The sequence below is a fragment of the Molothrus ater genome, chromosome 1 (assembly GCF_012460135.2).
Source record: "Molothrus ater isolate BHLD 08-10-18 breed brown headed cowbird chromosome 1, BPBGC_Mater_1.1, whole genome shotgun sequence".
Lineage (NCBI taxonomy): Eukaryota > Metazoa > Chordata > Aves > Passeriformes > Icteridae > Molothrus > Molothrus ater.
In genome coordinates, this window is record NC_050478.2 from 60,624,422 (window position 1) to 60,643,777 (window position 19,356).

General features: G+C 44.9%; 1 protein-coding gene across 1 annotated transcript; it reads right to left on the reverse strand.

The window, feature by feature from the left end:
* Nucleotides 1-7,237: 7,237 nt before the first annotated feature.
* On the reverse strand, nucleotides 7,238-15,587 carry NRSN1 (neurensin 1). Its single transcript, XM_036406522.2, has 3 exons — nucleotides 15,411-15,587; nucleotides 9,853-10,050; nucleotides 7,238-8,831 (listed from the first exon to the last, which is right to left on the reverse strand). The coding sequence occupies exons 2-3, from the start codon at nucleotides 10,039-10,041 to the stop codon at nucleotides 8,433-8,435; spliced, it is 588 nt and encodes a 195-aa protein (XP_036262415.1). The 5' UTR covers nucleotides 10,042-10,050; nucleotides 15,411-15,587; the 3' UTR covers nucleotides 7,238-8,432.
* Between the last annotated feature and the right edge of the window lie 3,769 nt (nucleotides 15,588-19,356).

Here is a 19,356-nt window from a genome sequence, read left to right on the forward strand (position 1 = left end):
AGGACTGGGGACTCTCGGGGTGGTGGACCTTTATAATTAGGACAATTTTGTTGTTTTTTGTTGTTCTCTTCCTAGTCATGTTGGCATTCAGGATTCTACGTCGCATACTTTTAAAGGCTATCAACGGTTTGGTCTCTACTACCTCAGAAGTCAACCGCTCAGAGTTTGTGGAATGAAAGCAAATTGACAGGCCCGCAAACCATGAGTGGTGGGCAAATTCATAATCAGCAGCAGAAATAGTCTGACACATTTCCTTTTAATTTTAGTTAACAGAAAAGGTGGAGGTGTTGGATTGCACTAAATAGTTATTTAGTTGTTTGCAATGGGTGTTGAAAAAAATGTTATTGGGTCGCGTGGATGGTATATTCCCCCTCACGTGGTTTCTCCCTCACATAACCCCCTGGTTTCTGTATACCCTGGTGGTCTGTCCCACAGGTGGTCCCTCCCCTCGCCCCTCCCCAATGTTATCCCATTGGTCACAGTCCTCTTTCCCCATCACCTGCGGCATAAAACCCTACGGCAGGTGTGGTTCGGTCTCCTTGCTACCTGGGTGGTTGCTGCTACCAGAAGTGTCCTGTCTCAAGCTAATAAACTGGATACTCGTCTTCACGTAGCAAAGAGCACTTCTCGTCTTTTATCTTCAGTCTATGCAATTCCGTGTGGGCTTTAGTCCTGAGCAAGCCAGATCTGGATTTATATTAGCCCAGAGAACCATGGATTTATTGCAGGTGTCCTCACAAAGATGTTGCCCTTACTTCCTCTGCTGCCATGTGTTGTGGTTTCATCACTGCATACAATCTCATCATCTTTCTGTTTCTCTGCTGTGTTTGCTTCTTCCAGATCGGTTGTAAGAAAAGATACTATTAAAAATAATGCCTGTACCATATTCTCCCTTACAAATTGTTGATTCAAGGCTGGCATCCTTAGAGTAATCTGAGCTTTACACCTTCCTGTCATTCTCTTATTGTTCCCTGATCCCCACAGAGTTAGCACCAAACAGAAATGACCTTGGTGAAAAACGCCAATCACTTGTTTTTAAAATTTTAAAAGTTTAATAGTAATAAAGTGTTTATTAAAATGGTAATATAATTAGAGTGATTGGACAATTTGGATTAGGACAATATGAGACAACAGAAAGAAAGAGTTACAGACATCCAGGTACCTTTTTCTGGGCAGCATAAGCTCGAAAAAGGACACCCGTTAACAGAGGATTAACCCTTAAAAACAATAACCTGTTGCATATTCATCTCATACATGATGCATAAATTCCATTCAAACAAAGGATTCTGTCTGGTCAGCGTCAGCTTCTTCCTCTTAATCCTGATGGCATCTTCAGGGCTGAGTGAGGTGGGAAGAAGTTCGTTTCTCCTGATAATGGAGCAATAAATTCTCTTTCTCTGAAAGATTTAGGTGTCCTGTGGCTGCTATCTCACTGTGAGTCCTTTCTTTAAAAAAATATCTTACATAGCATAGTTTCTATTTTAACATTATGTTATAACCTAAAACTATATTTACCACACTACTTAAGAAAATTATTACAGCGTAACTTTCTGACATAACACATATAATATTCATTTTAATATTTGCGAAAAGCCAATCATAAAATACACATTTTTCACACCTTGGTGAGACAAGGGCTAGGATTTGCATCCATTATTTAAAAGTAGTCTCCTTCTGCAGTGAAAAAGGCATGGGTAAAGACTATTTCTCCTTTTCATGCAGCACAAGGCCTAATTCAAGATGAGCAAAGAGTTCGTAGTTCAAAGTAGCCTGACCCCATGACTGTAGGTGGCTTATCCCAGGACAAGGAAGGTAAGGTAGCTGAGCCTCTTGGGCACCTCTGGCTGGGGGCCTCATCCTCAGGCACATCTGATGCTTGCAGATGGTCCTGAGTGTGTGCAAAGGGAGGCAGACATCTCTTGTAATAGCATCGTGCTTGCTCATGGGGATTAAAGTCTTTCCCTGGAAGAACCTTCCCAAGTATGATTTTCTGTGGGGAAACTGGAGCAGAAGTTTTTTTGCATAAAAGGAGTGGGTTGGTTGTTTGTTTGTTTGTTTTGGTAGGGGAGTGGGTAGTTAATCTCAAAGACCTTAATGTTAGTGCTAAGACTTTTTTCACTCACTTGCACCTCTCCACACTTGGATGTTCCGCTGCTGTCCCACAGCAGAGAGAGCCCTGGTGCTGCCCAAGGCCCCTGAGCATGGCTGCTGGGGCTGGGCAGGTGCCAGCAGTGGCCTGGCCGGTGTGTGGGGGAAGCAGATCATGGTTTGCTGACTGACCTGGTGGTGTTTGCCACTGCTCTCAGACAAATGCCTACTCCTCTGGAAGCTTCCAGCAGGTGAAAAAACTACACCCAACACTGCCTTATGAGTGCTCCTGTACCAAAAGAAGTTGAGGTCATGTGTCAGTAGTGTATGTCTGTGGGTATTGGGCTCATGTGGTGCTCCCAGCAGCTTTGCTTTTTTAACTGCTCAGCCCTGCATACAAGCAGGGGGCCAATGAGCCAGGGCTGGATTAGTTCCCTTACACATGGGATGCAGGCTGCAGTCCTTGACACCTCTGTTCTCTGCACTTTGCTGTGAGTGTGTGTAGCCATGATACTTTCTGAAAAATCCTTTCCTTAGGATTTTTCCTCCTGAGAAGCTGAGAGGCCTCAGGAACAAAATGTAAACAATGATTATATGCTGCTATGGAATGCAACAGGTGGATCTGTGATTGGTCTCATGTGGTTGTTTCTAATTAATGGCCAATTACAGTCAGCTGGCTCAGACTCTCTGTCTGAGCCACACGCCTTTGTTCTCATTCCTTCTTTTTCTATTCCTAGCTAGCCTTCTGATGAAAATCCTTTCTTCTATTCTTTTAGTATAGTTTTAATATAATATATATCATAAAATAATAAATCAAGCCTTCTGAAACATAGAGTCAGATCCTCATCTCTTGCTTTAGTCAGATCCTCGTCTCTTCCCTCATCCTCGGACCCCTGTGAACACGGTCACAAATGTGCCTCAGTACAGGCCTGTTGTCCACAGGAAACGTGGCCAGCAGCCTCCTTACAGAGCAGATCTGGAGATACTTTGGTGTCCACTTTGAATTTCTTCTACACCTGTCCCAGTTCCTTTGGAGGGATCCCTGGGGAGTCCCCCTAAGCCCTATGTTCCCTGGTAGCAGCAGGCAGGCAAGGAAACTCCACACAGCTTCTGAGGGTGCTAATTAGATGAGGGTGCTAATTACTGGGGGTCCCACCCCTGGGAGCAGCATGGTGTCTGAGGTAGAAGGGGGAAGAGGGAAGGAGGGGGACAGAGGGAGAGCCTAGGGAGAGAAGGGCCAAGAGAAAAGCTTCTGTTCTCCCTAGCACAGATTAACAGGGAGATTCAAAGTGGGCACAGAATAAAACTTGGGCCAATGGGATTACAGATCCATGATACTGCAGGGGAGGATCACAGGCTTGGAATAAACTGTACATTTTTGAGGGGTGAGACAGAGCATACCATTTAACTAAATGTAACACCACATACACCAACACCTGTGTGATGCACAGCTGGGTGTTTTAAAGATAAGGACTCGATGGGCTGGTCTGCACTACTCCTGGAGAGAAGTTTGGGACCTGCCCTGTGTATGCCTGCTTGCTGGCTTGCTCGCACACAGCCTGTGTGAGGAGAGTTGGCAACACACCAGACAACTAAAGACCAGAGGCTCCTCAACACGGATGCCATGAATGCATCTGCAGAGACAAAACAATCTGGCTATCAGGTTTGGAGTTGCTTTTGAGCTGGGGCCTTCAAGGTTTAAGGCAGTGGTTCAAGCAGGTAACTTCTGCGTGAGCTAGAGAATGTTTTCTTGTCATACTTTTGGCTAAACACCTGTGGTGCCTGAAGAGCAAGGAGTTTAGTTCTGAGAGCCCCTTGCTGAGGCACTCCTCAGAGGGCAGCCACTGCTGCTGGAGGGCCAGGGGAAGGGCAGAGGATTCAGACGGTGCTCCATGTCAGGGCAAAGATCTGTCTACATCTCATGTAAGACCTATGGTCAAACACAAGACACATTTAAACCAACAAACTCAGTTTATCACTTTCCAGTTACATGATCACCTGGAGGTCAGAGCAAACTCTTTGCCACCCATTCTGTGGTGATTTTAAGCTCGCTGCAAGGGACCAAGCTCTTACTGCTCCTCCCCTGGCATAAGATGGTGATGTCTCCTGTGGAATCCTCTGACTTCTTCCCCTCAGGGAAATCCCCAGGCTCAGCCTTGGAAGACTTATCATAGAGTTTTCCCCACCTAAGCTGACAGAGAGGACTACCCATGGTGCTCTGCAGCACTACTGCCAATCTACATTAGATTGCCTCCCCCACTGGCCAGCTGACATTGCTGTGAGAAACAACTACTGACTTTGAAAATTTGAAAGGTTTATTAAACCTTGACAAAAATACAACAAAAGGACTACATAAGGAAAAATTTGCAGCACTGAGAATTACCCTCATGGATACCACCTCACCAGTTCCTCTTCAAGATGGATGCACAGTCTTTTATACCCCTGGGCGGTGCATCAGCCAGCCCTGGCCCCTCCCAAAGTCTGTCAGTCAGCTCTTCTTTGCAATTCATCATGGAGACTGCTTTCTTGTAACTTGATTGGAGATCAGGTGTTGCCATGCCACACCCCCTAAGCACCAAGCTTTTCCATTCCCAACTGCCCCAGGTAAGGGGCACATGTGCAGCCTTCTTTGTACTTGTCCTAGACAACCTAGGCTGTCTGATGGCAACAATACAGAGTGGGAGGAAAAGGGAACTATAGGGAGAACAGAGGAATCTAAACTACAATAACATAACTATTCATCGCTAAAGCTTTTCTTAATATTTACACAATAGTCTCCCTTAATTGTGAGAGCCAATCATCTCATTATCTACCTATAATATTGCCCACCCCAATTGTTCATCCCTCATCCCCCTACAGTTTGCTGCCCTGTGCCCACCCCTGTGCCCCCAGGTCATTTCTCACTGACCGCACACTTAGGTCGTGCAGAGTACATGGTCCGGTCTTTTGTCTCTGGTCCCTTTGGTGTGGTGGATGCAGTAAAACCCTCACTGGAATATATCATGCAAAGACCCTTCCTGTCTTTCCTCTGCTGAGCTATTTGTGGTGTGTGTATGGACTTGAAATGGCTGTTCCCGTGGCCTTTCTCTGAGCAGCTTCTGGAGGAGATGCCTCAAAGAAGGTTGCAGCATTTCTACCACCCTGCCATGCTGCAAGTCTCCCTCTGGTGAAATCAGTTAGACCTTGGCTCTCAGGGCACAAGGGAGTTCACATGGCTGCTATGGTGATTTATGGAAGAGTGCCGGAGCTGCCTCTGCCCTAAAAGCTCAGCTACAGGTCAGAGTTAAAAGCTGTCGCTGGCTTCTGTGGCTATCCTGGGTCTCAGTGAATGCTTCTGCTCTGATTTGCACTGATGTGTGCCTTGCTCAGGGCTTTCTCAGTCACCTCTGATATGCAAGGGGAGGTGCAGATGAACCCACTCATTTGTGACCTTACAAAGCAGGGAGCCAGAAACCCAGTCAGCCTGTACATGAGGGATACTGGGGCACCCTCTGATCTGTGCTCCTTAGAGATGGTGGCTCTGTTCAGCAGGCTTTGAAGTGAGGATTTTTTGGCTGGGCACAAACTTGCTCCAGTTGCAGAAGAAGTGCCTTTGCAGGGGGTCTTAAAAATGTTCCTGAGGTGTCCTCATCTTTCCAGTATGTGGTTTCTTAAAAGTAACAGAGCAATTTTCTGCTCAACATTTCTACAAAAGCTGTGTGTGGCACTGATTCTCTGCTGTGAAGGATTGCAGCCTCTGGAGGTCTCAGTTCCAGAAAAGCCCCAAGCAACCGAAACAAGGGTTTAATGAGATGAAATGTGTGTGGCAACGTTAGCCATGACAGCATTATCAGCTTTGCTGCTGCTGTTAAATCCCAAGTGCATTTCCTATCCCAGCAAGCTTCAGTAAAATCCTCAAGGGCATTTCTTTTCTCCTAGCACCTGGGTAATGCCATGCCATGACTCATCTGCTTTTGTACTGTCAAAGCAGGTTCAGTTCTCTGCAATGTGACTGAGCACCTGATGTTTGGATCCGCTCTATCAATTACCTGTTGGGTCATTTGTCCTCTGGATGAAAATTTTGTGACACTTGCATGTGTGATGGAATGTGTTTTAAAGAGACTGTGCACCATATAGATAGTTTGGGTGAACTACCCCAACCTCTGCTTTCTTTTCCAGCTGGATTTTCAGTCAAACTTCCAGTACACTGTTAAGAAAATGCACGTGGAGAGAAGGGACTCAGCTACAGGAGCCCTCACTCTCATCTCCTTCTGTGAACTTAACTGTAAAACCTAAAATGTCACATTTCCTCCATGCACAATTAAAAAGTCTCACTTGAAAAGGCCAGAACAGCTTGACTCTGCTGCCCACACACTGATAGCCTGACAGCAGTGTCAGAGGCAGTAAACAACAGTCCTTGCAACTTGGACAGGAAACGCTGGGGACCCTCTCTACCTGGAATTAACATACAAACAGCAGCAGTAACAGCCTCTCTATGTGCCTTGTGAGTAATCAGTACCCCTCACCCCTGTGCTTGATGGCTTTCTTTATAAATACACAGCTCACCTTGCCAGTCTTATAATATTTTCCTATTTAGCTCTGCTTCATCTACTTCTCCCGTAAGATTAGAGTCTTATTTTGAAGTACTGGGTGCAACGTGCCTTTGCATTTCTAATATATGGGTGTCAGTGAATTGCCAGATGCCTTTACACCTTCTTTCTTCCATCCTCTGTGACCACGTGTGCATGTGAAGAGCTCTCGACTGTCCATCTTTTCAGTGCTAATGCTTGGACTCTGCAATTGTGTTGCCAAGGTGGGAACTTTCTTTGCAGAAGAAAATTTTACTTCCCATGGTAGTGTCAGCCATGATAATTACTGTGGATTCAGCCGAAATTTCCAAACACATATGATCTGGCTTATTGATGTTGTAAGCCTGAACTCAGTGTCACAGACCACAGAATGTTTTATGAGCAAGGGAAAGAGCACAGCTCTTACCACATACCTGCCATTATTGCGGCAGAATCTCTTTGATTCAGCACCAAAGTGGCTTCCTTGCCAGTCTAAGATGAAAACAGACTGCATTAAGAGACAAGTGAGTTTCAACTGCTGATTTCTCCTCTAAGCAGTGCTCTTAAATTTTTTTTAGTAGAAAGAAGATTTTCACAAAATCTATGGGTGGCTCACGCCTAGAATTTTATTCAATCCATTCAAAAAATAGACAGAACTATAAGGTGGCACATATTGTCAGAGAGTACAAATGTCACATCTTTCTTTATACACTTTAATTTAAATCCATAGATTAAGACAGTAAAATAATTGCCCTGGGTGAGAAAATAATTAGGGGTCTTCCATGAAAGGACAAGTCTTTAGGTAAGCATTTACACAGATGCATCTGGTTAAGCATAACTTTTTCTATTCTCTATAAAAATATAAACAGCATTTCAAAATGTCTTTAGATACGTATGTTGAGATCATCTAACATGGCACTGATGTACTGACAGAATACAGGGCCTGGGCATGTCAAACCACATTTATTCATTCTCACCCAGACGAAACAAAAGCATTTTGTATTAGCCTCAACATAATAGTCTAATGAAAGAAACAATATCAAAGCAAAGACACACAAGTATGATGTTCCTCCTCCCACAGGAATTCCTTAACTTATTTGTTTGTAGTATTTGCTAGCACGGCAATGACTAAGACAGAAGTGGCACTTTAGCACAGGTTAGTTGTAACTCAGGATCAAATATAACTTGCCTTTCCCAGGAAGTTACATTGCTGGGAAGTGCCAGGATCAAATTAAGGGCTCTCCTTAACACCTACGTTTTACCTGTGCAGTATTACTTTGATACAGACTGTAGCATATGACAGGATGACAAGTGCAAATTACAAGGGCAGAATCTTGGCTTCCCAGACAGCAGAACCAGGTGGGAAATGTAAGACTGAACAGTATTTTAAAGGCAAAAACCAATAAAAATTAAACAAATTAATGAAATTGAAAAAATAGCAAATTCATCTAAACTTTAAATAGTGGGATGTGGAGTGCTCCTGGTACAGCTTTAGTAAGTGCACCTTAGGTTTCCCAGGGATGCATTCTGATAAGCTAAACACCTAATAATTGTTGCAAGAACTTACTGTACCCACAGAGATTAAAAGGTTCAAATGTACTGAATATATTAGTCACAGGTCTAATCACATAATTTCCTTTTTCCCAATCCTAAATTTTTACCAGAGCAGCTCCCCCATTAGCTGCATGTTTATATAGAAGAGCACTCGATATTTTACTTGACTAGCACAGAGGCCAACAAGGGCTGATATTTTCCACTTAAAGTGATCTACAAGAGAAACAAAACCCAGGGGAAGGGTCAGGTTTCAGATAAAGGCTGGACATTTTGAACTCTGGACAAAGTGACAGGTATCTTTGATTCTCCTGGTGCTGGCGCTTTTGTGACTGGGTTTGCATGGGCTTTTATATCAGCTATTCTCTCTTTAAATCTTTGCTGGAGGTACTTCTCTTCTTTAGAGTAACTTTTAGCAAAAGCAGACATCAGCAGGCACGCTGCCACAGTGGACCCTCCAACACAGAACAAGATTGCTCCTGCCAGCTTGCATATATCGAGGGACCCATTGAACTGAACAGCACGGGTATCCACAACAACAAAATCATCCTTCCCAAGAGCTTCTATTTTTGGTGGCACAAGAAAACCCACTACAAGAACAGCTACACCTATCAGCATAAAAGCCGTCCCAGAGATGAGTCCGACCTGGAAAACAAACAAAGAAACAAACAAAACCCCAATTAATTTCCAGTTTTTCCATTTCCCTTTCCAGTTTTCACTTGGGAAGTGCTCCTAGGAGGCATTTATCTTTCACTGTGTCTTGCAGATACAGTTCTCTCTCTTAGAAGAAAGTGGGTATTTTTCTTTTAGGATATATGAGGCCCTAGTAGAAGTAGAATACATGGAAAAATGTTCTTTTTACAATTCATATTTATTTAATTGAGAACTGACATTTCTGGAAACAATGGAATAGGCATTGTTATCTTTAAACAGCATTTCATGTTGAAAGGCCCCATCAGGGAGAGGATCAGAGTTTAACCCCAGTGCTGTGTAACTGATTATTTCTTTAGCTTTAGCTGGTGATTAGCACCAGCTGCTGGTAGTCTGTCTTATCCACCACTTGCTTTTACTTCATGAAATGTCATTCCTTTGCAGGGATTAGAAGGAAGTTGCTATTGCCATATGAACAGATCACAGAGTGTTTACAGCACATTTCAAGTGTAAGTACAAAATTTGGTTCACCCATAATGTTCCTGGGGGTAGGGATCATTGTGGGGTAGGGACTGCATGGCCTCACAGGCCCCATGCAACCTCTGCTCTTCTCCAATTCTCTCAAATTCCCTGACCTTAATGGAGATCTTCTGGTTTTCTTGATCCCTACATCACACTCTGCTCTTAACCTACCAGTTCTGTTCCCAACAATCTGGGAGGATTTCTATAGGTGCAAAGCAGAGGTAAACTACACTTTAAAGATGTACATGGGTTTCCCAGACAAGACTTTGGTGTTTCAGTGACACTGGCACAGAGAAACTAGATGATCCAAAGACCCCAGGGAGCTGACATATTTGGTAAGAATGTTCTGCTTTCAGACATAGTTATTTGGCCACCTCAGGCAAAACTGAGCAACAAAAAAGGCCATTCTGGATGAATATTTAATATGAGTAATTACACAGGGAGAGTCTTGAAATGGGAGCGTCTCTCTCCAGGAAAAAGCAACAGGCAGTACCTTCCAGAATACAGAGCTCCACCTGCTCGGCGATCTCTGGATCTGAAAATCATCCTCATACTCCCAAATTGAAGCTGTGCAGTCCTCATAAAACTGGTGCAGGTAGGACCGAACTCCGTAGCGTTGGTACCCTCCCTCGGTGCTGCCCTGCGCCTGCTTGGACCCGCAGATGTCAGCATAGGAGCTCATCCTTCCTACCTGCAATGAGAGGTTCCACGCAAAGCCGATCATTATTGGTGTAGTGGGAAGACCAAAGATGGCTGCAAACTCTCCAGATGTGATGGAAAAAAAAAAGAGCCCAGGAGAGAGCTTTTTCCAAACCGAGAAATGAGCCGGGCACAGCTGCATGCAGTGACTCAGCCTGACTGAACCCAAGGAACTCAGTGACTTGGCACAGCATGGCCCAAAGGTGCTGCAGGGAACACTCACTCCTATACACAGGGTGCTCACTCCCCATCTTTCACACTAATGTGCTACTGTGTTTCCATGGAGACTGAAAAAAGCAGGATGTGCCAGGTAACAAAATCCAGCATCCCTCAAGGGCTCATGTTGCCTCTCTTCCACACTGTCTCTGTCAGTCTCTAGAGTTTGCCACCCTATGAACTTTCCAAACTGCTGCATAAGAGGGGCTTTTTTAAAAACATTTTAAAATGTTTTTTTATGAGCTTTTGAAGTGCAGGACTAAGCACTGATATACCATTCACAGCCATGGGAAGCAGAGGCAAAATAAGTCCTAGACAGATTAAAAGAGTATATTAATTGTATTTAAATAGGAATAGTTTAAAAAAATTAAAAATGGAATGCCTTAAAAGCATCAATCTGCTCAGTGAGACCGAAATGGAAATACTAAGCTTGCAGCCAAGTACTGCTCTCTTGAAGAACTCAATGCCCAAGCTCCTGCTGACTTTAATAAAATCAGAAATTTGCCTGCTATGAAAACTATCAACCAAGTTTCTTACTCTGTTTCATGTAAGTTCTCCTGACACACAAAATCCATATTGAACTATGCAAGTCCAAGGCCTGAACTTGCTTGTGCAAGCATGATGCTACTGAATTCACTGGAATAATACTAGCCCCTAAAAATAACTTGAGCAATAGCTCAATGTCATTTAGGCTCATTGGCTTCTCTTTAAAGAAGTTCAAAAAGCCTTAGTCCAAAGGGAACTGTTAATCAGAACTTGCACCTGAAAGTCATGGCTCAATTTATATCAGCTTCAAGCAGTATGTCAGATTTCTGCAGCAATTTCACTTAGAGGGAGGGAGGTTTGATGTGCTCATGGCAGCTGGGACTGTCCAGTTTTGCAGCCCTACAGACCTTTGCCTTTGGGAATGAGTGATCCTGCCAAGTATGAAATATCTGAGAATACAAACATTCAAATTAAGGTGAATCCAGCAAATATTGATGGGTATATAGAAATCAGTGCTGGCATAAACACTGAACTTCCAGCCTCTGGGAATCTGTGTGTGTTCTTGGCTCAGGAATAGAGGGAGATTTGCTTTTTGTTCTTTACAGGAACCATTATCTTGGGGTTTTATTTATTTTGTGTATCTAATATGCATGTAGTTTGGCATTTCATAATCTCAACATCTTAGTGTTGCAAATATTTCTCACACAACCCAGTGATGAAGTTTCAAGGCTCTCACTGAAGTCATGACCCAGTGGAGGAGGCAGCCCATGTGCTGCTGGGAGACCTGCCAAGGGCCAGAGGCAACACTGCTGGTGACAGAGCTTTGCAGAGCAACAGGGGCAGCACCAAGCTACTGTCAGGAGCCCCTTTTATGAACTCCTAACTGCCTCTGTACTCCCTGCAAGTTTTAGAAAATTAAAGAAGTGCTCTCCAAGTCTGTGGATGGGCTTGCTCTCTGCTGATAGTACAGCAGCAGTGTCCATCAGAGTGTGCTGAAGGTGCTGGCCTTCCAAGGAATGGTGGAAAAACAGGCATGGTGGAGAGAGACCTTGAGACAGCAGTACTGGGCAGCACCAGCTGCTCACCAGGTGAACTGGGAGAGCCTGGCCCTGGGGCCACCCTGTGTCCTGTTGTACATAGCTAACACTGATGTTTCAAACTACAGTCAATATAATGAAAAACATTTGTTTGGTCATGGTTTAAGCCCAGATAAGCAACTTGCAGCCACTTGCTCATATCCACCCTCTACCCTTCCACCATGGTAGAATAGGAAGAAGAATCAAAAGCAAAGCTTGTAGGCTGAGATAAGAACAGTTTAATGATTGAAACAAAATAAATATATAAATTAATATAATATATATATAAATAAAATATAATATTATTAATACTAAATAAAAAAAAAAGAGAGATAAAGCCCAAGAAAAAGAAGTAATGCACAATACAGTTGCTCACCATCTCAACCAATGCCAAACCTTGTCCCCAGACTGCCATCATCCCCTTCCTGGAAACTCCCACAGTTTCTCTACTGGGCATGATGGTCTATGGTGTGGAATACCCCTTTGGCTAGCTCACATCAGCTGTCCTGGCTGTTCTTCCTCCCACCTTTTTGTGCTGCTCCTCACTGGCAGAGCATGAGACACTGAGAATGTCCTTCATTTAGGGCAAGCATGAAGCAACAACCAAAACATCAGCGTGTTATCAGCACTGTTCTCATACTGAATCCCAAACACAGCACTGTAACACGGCTACTGAGAAAAAAGTGAACTCTATCCCAGTCGAAACCAGGCCAGTTTGTTGTGCTTTTTTATCATGCTATGAAGTTTTGAACACTATCATTTTCTCAGGTACAAAAAAAAAATACAAAATTTTGATATGTACAAGTATATAATCTGGACTATTGTGGGGAAAAGCTGCAAGTTATTTTACTTTTGGAGACTCTTTTTGTTTCCCTCAGGAAAACTGTTTATTCCCTACCCAAAGAAAGGGAACAAGAAGTCCTCTTTACTCACTGCCACCATTTCCTCAACAGCTGGCTGCCATGTTTAACAGCACAAGCACTGAGAAGTTCTCATAAAACCAGAGTTCTGCCCACCTCATAAACATACCTCAAGGGGAAAGGAGAAGAGGAAAAAATTGTGCAGTTTACCACAGCTGCTCCAGCTCTCTCATGCAGGGTCACACAGCCTATACCTAAATATTAAAAACACTTTAAATCCAACCTCTCAACCCATCTTTTGGTCAAGCAAAGATTCCATCTCACACATCAGAAAGAGAATAAAGAAGTCAACTAAAGTTCTGCAGAAACTCATTCTCTTGGGTCCTTACTTAGATCTTTATTCTCACATCAACCCTACCTTCTTAATAAATTAAGCATAACTTCTGGCTAACTTAAATCATCAAGGTAAGCAAATTTAGCTCCATGTAATGAGCAGAATGGTAAGTATTTTCCCCAGGTGTAAGTGCCTCCATAAGGTCAACTCAGGGAAGAACCGGAATTAACATGACTGGATAATGTGGCCTGCCAAAGCTTGCTTGTATTACTCCAGCTGCCACCAGCAGCATTCAAAAAGGAGGTGAAGCACTTTGCTGTGTCTGAACCACCAACTTTAGTTATTGTGATAAATTTAAGAAAACTGAATGTGACATGACAGAGACCTGTATAAACATGATCTCGCATTCATTGCACTGTCTATAGGTTTAGTCAAGAGAGAAAAAGGAGGATGCAGTGTTTCTAACAGCTTGATGAAGAACTGCCTGTAAGGACCACACAGCTCACATGACACTTAGATTCTTTTTCTTTAGCAATGTAAAAGGCTAATAGGTGGTTATGGTCAGGTATATGAGCAAAATGATAAATAAGAGCTGGGAGGTGAAACAGAAAACAAAAAAAAAATGATCTTATGCTTGAAAGAGTTGTGATACCATCAAATAGTATGACCTTTTAAAATGGAAGGGAAAAAAAAGAAAAAGGACTGTAGGAATCATTAATTCTTTTCAAGCACTGCATAATTTTAATTCAACTGAGCATTTTCTTCATGGTCAGACTCTTTCACTTATAAATAATTTATCTTCTGAAAAATATCTTGCCCCTTAAGAGAGAAGGCAGCTCCCCAGCCCTATAAGAAGCAGCCTGGTAATATGGGCTAAGATGGTCTCTTCTCAGCTGCAATGTAGATGTGATGTTCTTGCTACCTACAGATAGGGCACAGGAACTGAACAGTCAAGAGAGAAAACAGCTCTCCACAAGTAAGAGGGAAACGTGTGTCACAGCACCAATTTACATTGGATGAATAAATACTGCAGTAGCTATGATCTCTTGAGTGCTGATGTGTATTTGCATATCTTGCCTTCAGGGCTGAGAAACTAAACACTGAAATGTTGAGAAACTTTTGCTAAAAAAGAGAGGTGCTGTTACCCAAATCTGTGCTATCCACTATCTGAAAACATACATCCAGGCTGAAAGAAGCAGCTTAATCATCAAGTTTTTCAGTGCCTAAACCCAAGGTGCCCAGGAAAATGTGGGCTGTAGGATCACAGCTTCAGAGAACACCACTGCGTAGTAGCAATCCATCCCCTAGCAACTTTTGTTTCCATGGCAAAAGCTGTCCTGTTTACTTTGAGCTTTACTATCCTCTGCTGATCTGGGGAGATGTGATTGGATTGGTGAACAGACAGATTAAAACATGAGCAAGCTCCACGAAAAATTACCCAAAAAATTTTCCAAAGACTTTGCTTTATTGTGCCATGGTCGAACACATTTAAAAAAATTAAATGTAAGGAATTGTCATTTAAAAAGCCGCACAAAAGGAAATATAGATGTGTCATTGCTCTGTGACACCACACTGCCACCGAATGATGATGGTTGGCACAGGTGAAGTCGCCCTCCCATCCTTCAGATTTACACACTTTGACCCTTCTGTCTGAAGAGCCGTGTTTCCAGTCCTTACCTACAGAGAGCGTTCCTTGTCAAGGGGGAACACTGGCACGTACAGCTTGCCTTTGACAGCAGTCTCCGGGGTGCCCTTGCTGATCCTCCTGAGCTCCTGGCGCTTTCCGGGCCGGCGGCGGGGCCGAGCCGCGCTCCGCTCGTCCCGGCGCCCTGCCCTGGCTCGGGGCTACGGCGCTGCCAGGGGCACCTGCAGCCGCTTCCCTGGGGATAGCCGGCATGCCCAGCTGCCTCCGGCAGCCCGTTCTGCTCCCCGGCCCTGCACGGGGGGTGCGAGCAGCATCTTCTCCCGTGTTCCTGGGGGGGCGGCCCCGCCCGCTCGGCCGCCGCCAGGGGCCGGAGCGGGATGCTCTCTCTCCATCTCCCGTTTCCCGGCCGGAGCGGAAGAACTCCGCAGCGCCCGGACGCGGACGAGATCTCGGCCCCCACGACCCTCCCGGCCCGGCGGTGCCCCAGTGGCAGCAGAAATCCCGGTCCGGCCAAGCCCACCCCGACCCCGGCACTGGCGGGGCAGCGCGGCACCAGCCTGCCCGGGGAGAGCCGCTTTCCCCCGAGCCGGGAGGTGAAGCCCGGGGCGGCCGGTGCCTTCCGCGGGACGCTCCGCGCCGTCCCCGCGCCGTCCCCCCGCCGGCGGCCACGGAAGCCCCCGCCGAAGTGCCGAGCCCAAGTTTTCCGAGGGGCCAGAGCGGCGGCCCCGCGGTTACCTGTCCCTCCCGGCGCTGCCCTCGGCCGGCGAGCCCCCGCGCTGGCGGCGCTAGCTGCGGCTGTCCCGGCCCGGCCCCATCTCCGCTCTGCGCCGCGCCGGCCCCAGACACCACGTATTATGTACGGCCCGGAGCGCCGCTCGCTCGCTCGCTCCCGCGCCGTGCCTGCGCACTGAGCCGCCGCCGCCGCCGGGCGCGGAGCGGCGCCGGGCCAGGCTCGCCAGGCCGCCCCCGCCTCGCCACACCGCCCCCTCACACGGGCGGCCGCCCGCCGGCGGGGAGCCGGAGCTGCCCGGCTGCCGGCCCTCCCCAGCTCCCGGCGCTCGGGGTCCCGCCGGCCGCGCCGGGCAGGCCCGCGGGTGCACGCCAAGGTCACGGCGGTGCCCTCCGTGGGTGTCGGTGCTGAGGCCTCTGATCGCGCCCCCCATACCTCCTCGCCCTTGCAGTCCGCATGGAAAAGCCGGTGCCGTGCTGTCTGTCCAGACGAGGGATAGACGTGGCAGAAAGTGTCCTGCGAAGGACAAGGCGCTGAGATCTGGAGGTTGGGGTCTTGGAATTTTTGCTGGTCAGAGTGACTTTGAGATGCATTAGAAAGTCTCTTTACCCAGCTCAGCAGTCGAAGAAGGAGTCAGAACTCTTCTATTCTTGTTCTCAAGGTTTATTGTTTCTTATCTATAAAATTCTTTTTCTGACTCACTGAGGTTTGTCTGGCAGGTCAGGTTGAGGCACACTGCCCGTCTTTGGGGTGGTGTTATCTTTTTATACTAAAAGCTACATGTACACTATTTACAATAACTTCCTAATACCTATCACTTATGTTAGACAGTGAGTTTCTACTTTAAACTAATCTAAAAATGCTAACATCACCCAGAAGATGGAGGCTAGAAAGAAGATGGAAGAAGGACAAGGCACGCCCAAATTCTTCCATCTTGGGACTTCGAGCCCCCATTCTAAAAACCTCAAAAATCTATTTTTCACCCCATGACAAACTAACTATTATTCTACTTAAACTTTCTCGACTTGTAATTCTTCATATAAGGTTGATAATTGTTTTTTCCGAGGGCTAAATCAAAGGCACAGGGGTCTTGGGCTCTGTGCCAAGGTCTCTGAGCCCCCCAGGCAGGGGCTCGAGCCCTCCAAGGCAGCCAGAGGAATTTCCTGGGTTCCAACATTGGGGAATGAATTGCTCAGCATGAGACCCTGGGGGGCTCCTCAGGGAGACAGACTGAGGCTGAGGGCTAAGTGTTGGTGTCTGCCCAGATAGCAACAGGTTGGTTGTTCAGTGGGAAAAGATTGAAAGAAAGCAATTTTGGGGGCTAAGGAAGCTACTGAGGAAAGAGCATGACAAGGCACCAAGAGCTGGAGATGCTAAAGTGAATCCCACAAAAGTGCAGTATGTAATTCCTCTGAAAAAATAATGAGAATGCAAAGGTCAAGAGTTCTAAACACTCATATCCGTATGGTGCACTAAAATATGCATAGAAATAGTTTTGTTGCATGCAGAAGAAGTGCATTAGAGCAACATGGGGTAGTATTAGCCAAAGGAAAAACAAGGTATTTCCAATGTGCCTTAATCACTATAGTATATAAAGAAGAAGGTGAGAGTAATGGTTTCATTAATCGCCCTCTTTGGAAGCTTCTTTGGAAAAAGCCCTGCATTTCATGACGACAGTGAGTTTGCGTAGTTGCAAACTAGGAATCATAAAAATAGCTATTAAAAAAAGAGCAAGTAAGGGGTTAGATTTGGAGGAAGAAATGTTGGTTTCAGCGCATTTCATCTTGCCCTTCCAAAACTGTTACGCCTCTCTTGTTTCAGGCAATGAGTAATGCCAAAAGTGTTCCCCTGACCTAGCAGAACTACTTCACAGCAGTGTGCTGTTCAGTGAGTATAATAAGCATACCCCAGCCCACAGCAGGTTAGCACGTAATAAACTGACAACTATTTGTGACAAAAACAGGAAGATACAGTGAGGTGATAGATGAGAAGCCAGATGGGCTATCAGTCTTAAAAGAGATTCTGTGATTAATTTTCCTGTTAAACTAACACCAGATTTACATGTAGTATCACAGTTACAACTGAATGGTGCTTTATCTCAGATCAGGAAGATGTCTTCTATAGAAAAAGCAATTAATCTACATGATGAGTCCTCCCTCTGTTTACAAAGCTTCTTTTGCTTACTTACCTATTAACAAATAAAAAGAACATTAAATACCTGTGTTGTCCCAGTTTTAACATAGAAGTTACATGCTGAGCTAACCAAGATAAATTAATGTTTTGGCAATGGAAACATTTGCAGTAATGTTGATCTGTGAACTCCAAATTAGTAACCCTAAAGGGATTACCAAGGGATCAGCATTGGTGGTATCATAGGTTGATTTTAGTGCACTTTTAGCACATTAGGAAAACTTTCAACTCAGCCTGAAATCAGAGGTGTTCTTGAAGTGTAGCTGAGCTTGGTTATGAGAAACATTGAACAGAAGGGTGTAAATGCCCTATTTAGCCTTGAAATAGGTAACATCAATGTAAAGATGTTTTAAAATAGCAGGACCTATAGGTCATGGTGGGACTCAGGGTTTGAGGTGCTGGTATATGAAGGAATATCCAAATGTAGGTCTTTCCTCAGTTACCAGCTTTCAAAAAACTTAGACTATGTTTATCCTGAGGGCTTCAGCTGGTAGGGGCATGGAGAGGAAGTGCAATATTCTACCTCAAGCTGTATATATAGTTTATTTCCCCTTATGGAAAGGAAACCCAAGTCTAGTGCTTTCTTTATCTTCCATCTGCTGTTCTAAAGGTTTATAATGGACAGTAGTGAGCATGCCAGGGAAAAAATCCTGTCAAGAACTTCTGTAGGTGGTGGTGTTGGTTGCCATAGAGTTTACAGGCTTCTCTTTTACTGAGAGTTGAAGTGATTTTATCAGCTGGTTTGATGCTCACGGTTTAGGTAGCTTCTGAGAGCCTGTGCTGAATTGGAGAAATTACAGCACCTATAAAATACATTTCTCCAGTAGCAAAATGCAGCAAGTGGTATGAGACTCAAGTTCATTGAATTGCAGATGTCTGTTCCTATTTGCTTAATGGTGATGGCAAGATTCCAGAGGGTGTTCTTCTGCTTCATGTGTTGTGGCCTGAATAGTTCTGCTGTAATGACATTATTGACACAGTTGCCTGTCCTTACTTTCCTGATGACTGGCTCACCTTCATCTGGAGAGCAAGGCCCGTAAAGCTTCCACTTCTGGAAAACCTGCAGTTGACACAGATCCACAAGGAGCAGGACTAATGACTAATAGCTGTCTGCCCTTCTGGCTTGGAGTCTCCTCAAGGAGCTGTCCTGCCATTAAGGGGGTGATCTTGAGTGGCCAGAAATACTGGGGAGGAATGGGGCAAAAAGGTGAAGGTCAATTCAAGTCTGTAGTGCTGTTCTAGAGCTGGGAGGATGTATTATAAAGAGTATTTTATTTTTCAAAGCTTGTGATGCAGAGCATGGTTTATGAATCAAAGAAGTGGCTTTTTCAGACTCAAGACATGCTGCCAGCTGCTGCATTCCTGATTTATATGAGGTGGTTTACTGCTATTGTCCAGAAATCAGTGCCTGGCTATTTGTTTGTCAGACATTGCTTTCTCAGTGCTTTGTTCAAAGTGTTCTAGCTAGAAAAAATGATTAATTGTCATAATTTGTCACATTCTGCCATCACCATCTTTGGATATAGATTTGTTCTTGTCCCCTGAGCCAGAAATACAGAAGATGCTTTCTTGACAATCAAAATCATAAATCTAGGTGTCTTTTTTTTTCTGTCTTACACTGAAAATATATGGGCTGGGAATTGTTTGTTCTCTTTTTCATTCCTGTTGGCATTGGTGAATTTGAATATCATAATCCCCTGGAAATATTTAGGAGCTTTGTAATCCAAAATGCACATACACAAATAATTGAAGATATGACAG

Coding starts and splice junctions, on each gene's coding strand:
- NRSN1 (XM_036406522.2), bottom strand. CDS start 10,041: ATGAGCTCCTATGCTGACATCTGCGGGTCCAAGCAGGCGCAGGGCAGC. Junction 8,832..9,852: donor GGAGCTCTGTATTCTGGAAG/GTACTGCCTGTT, acceptor TTTGTTTTCCAG/GTCGGACTCATCTCTGGGAC.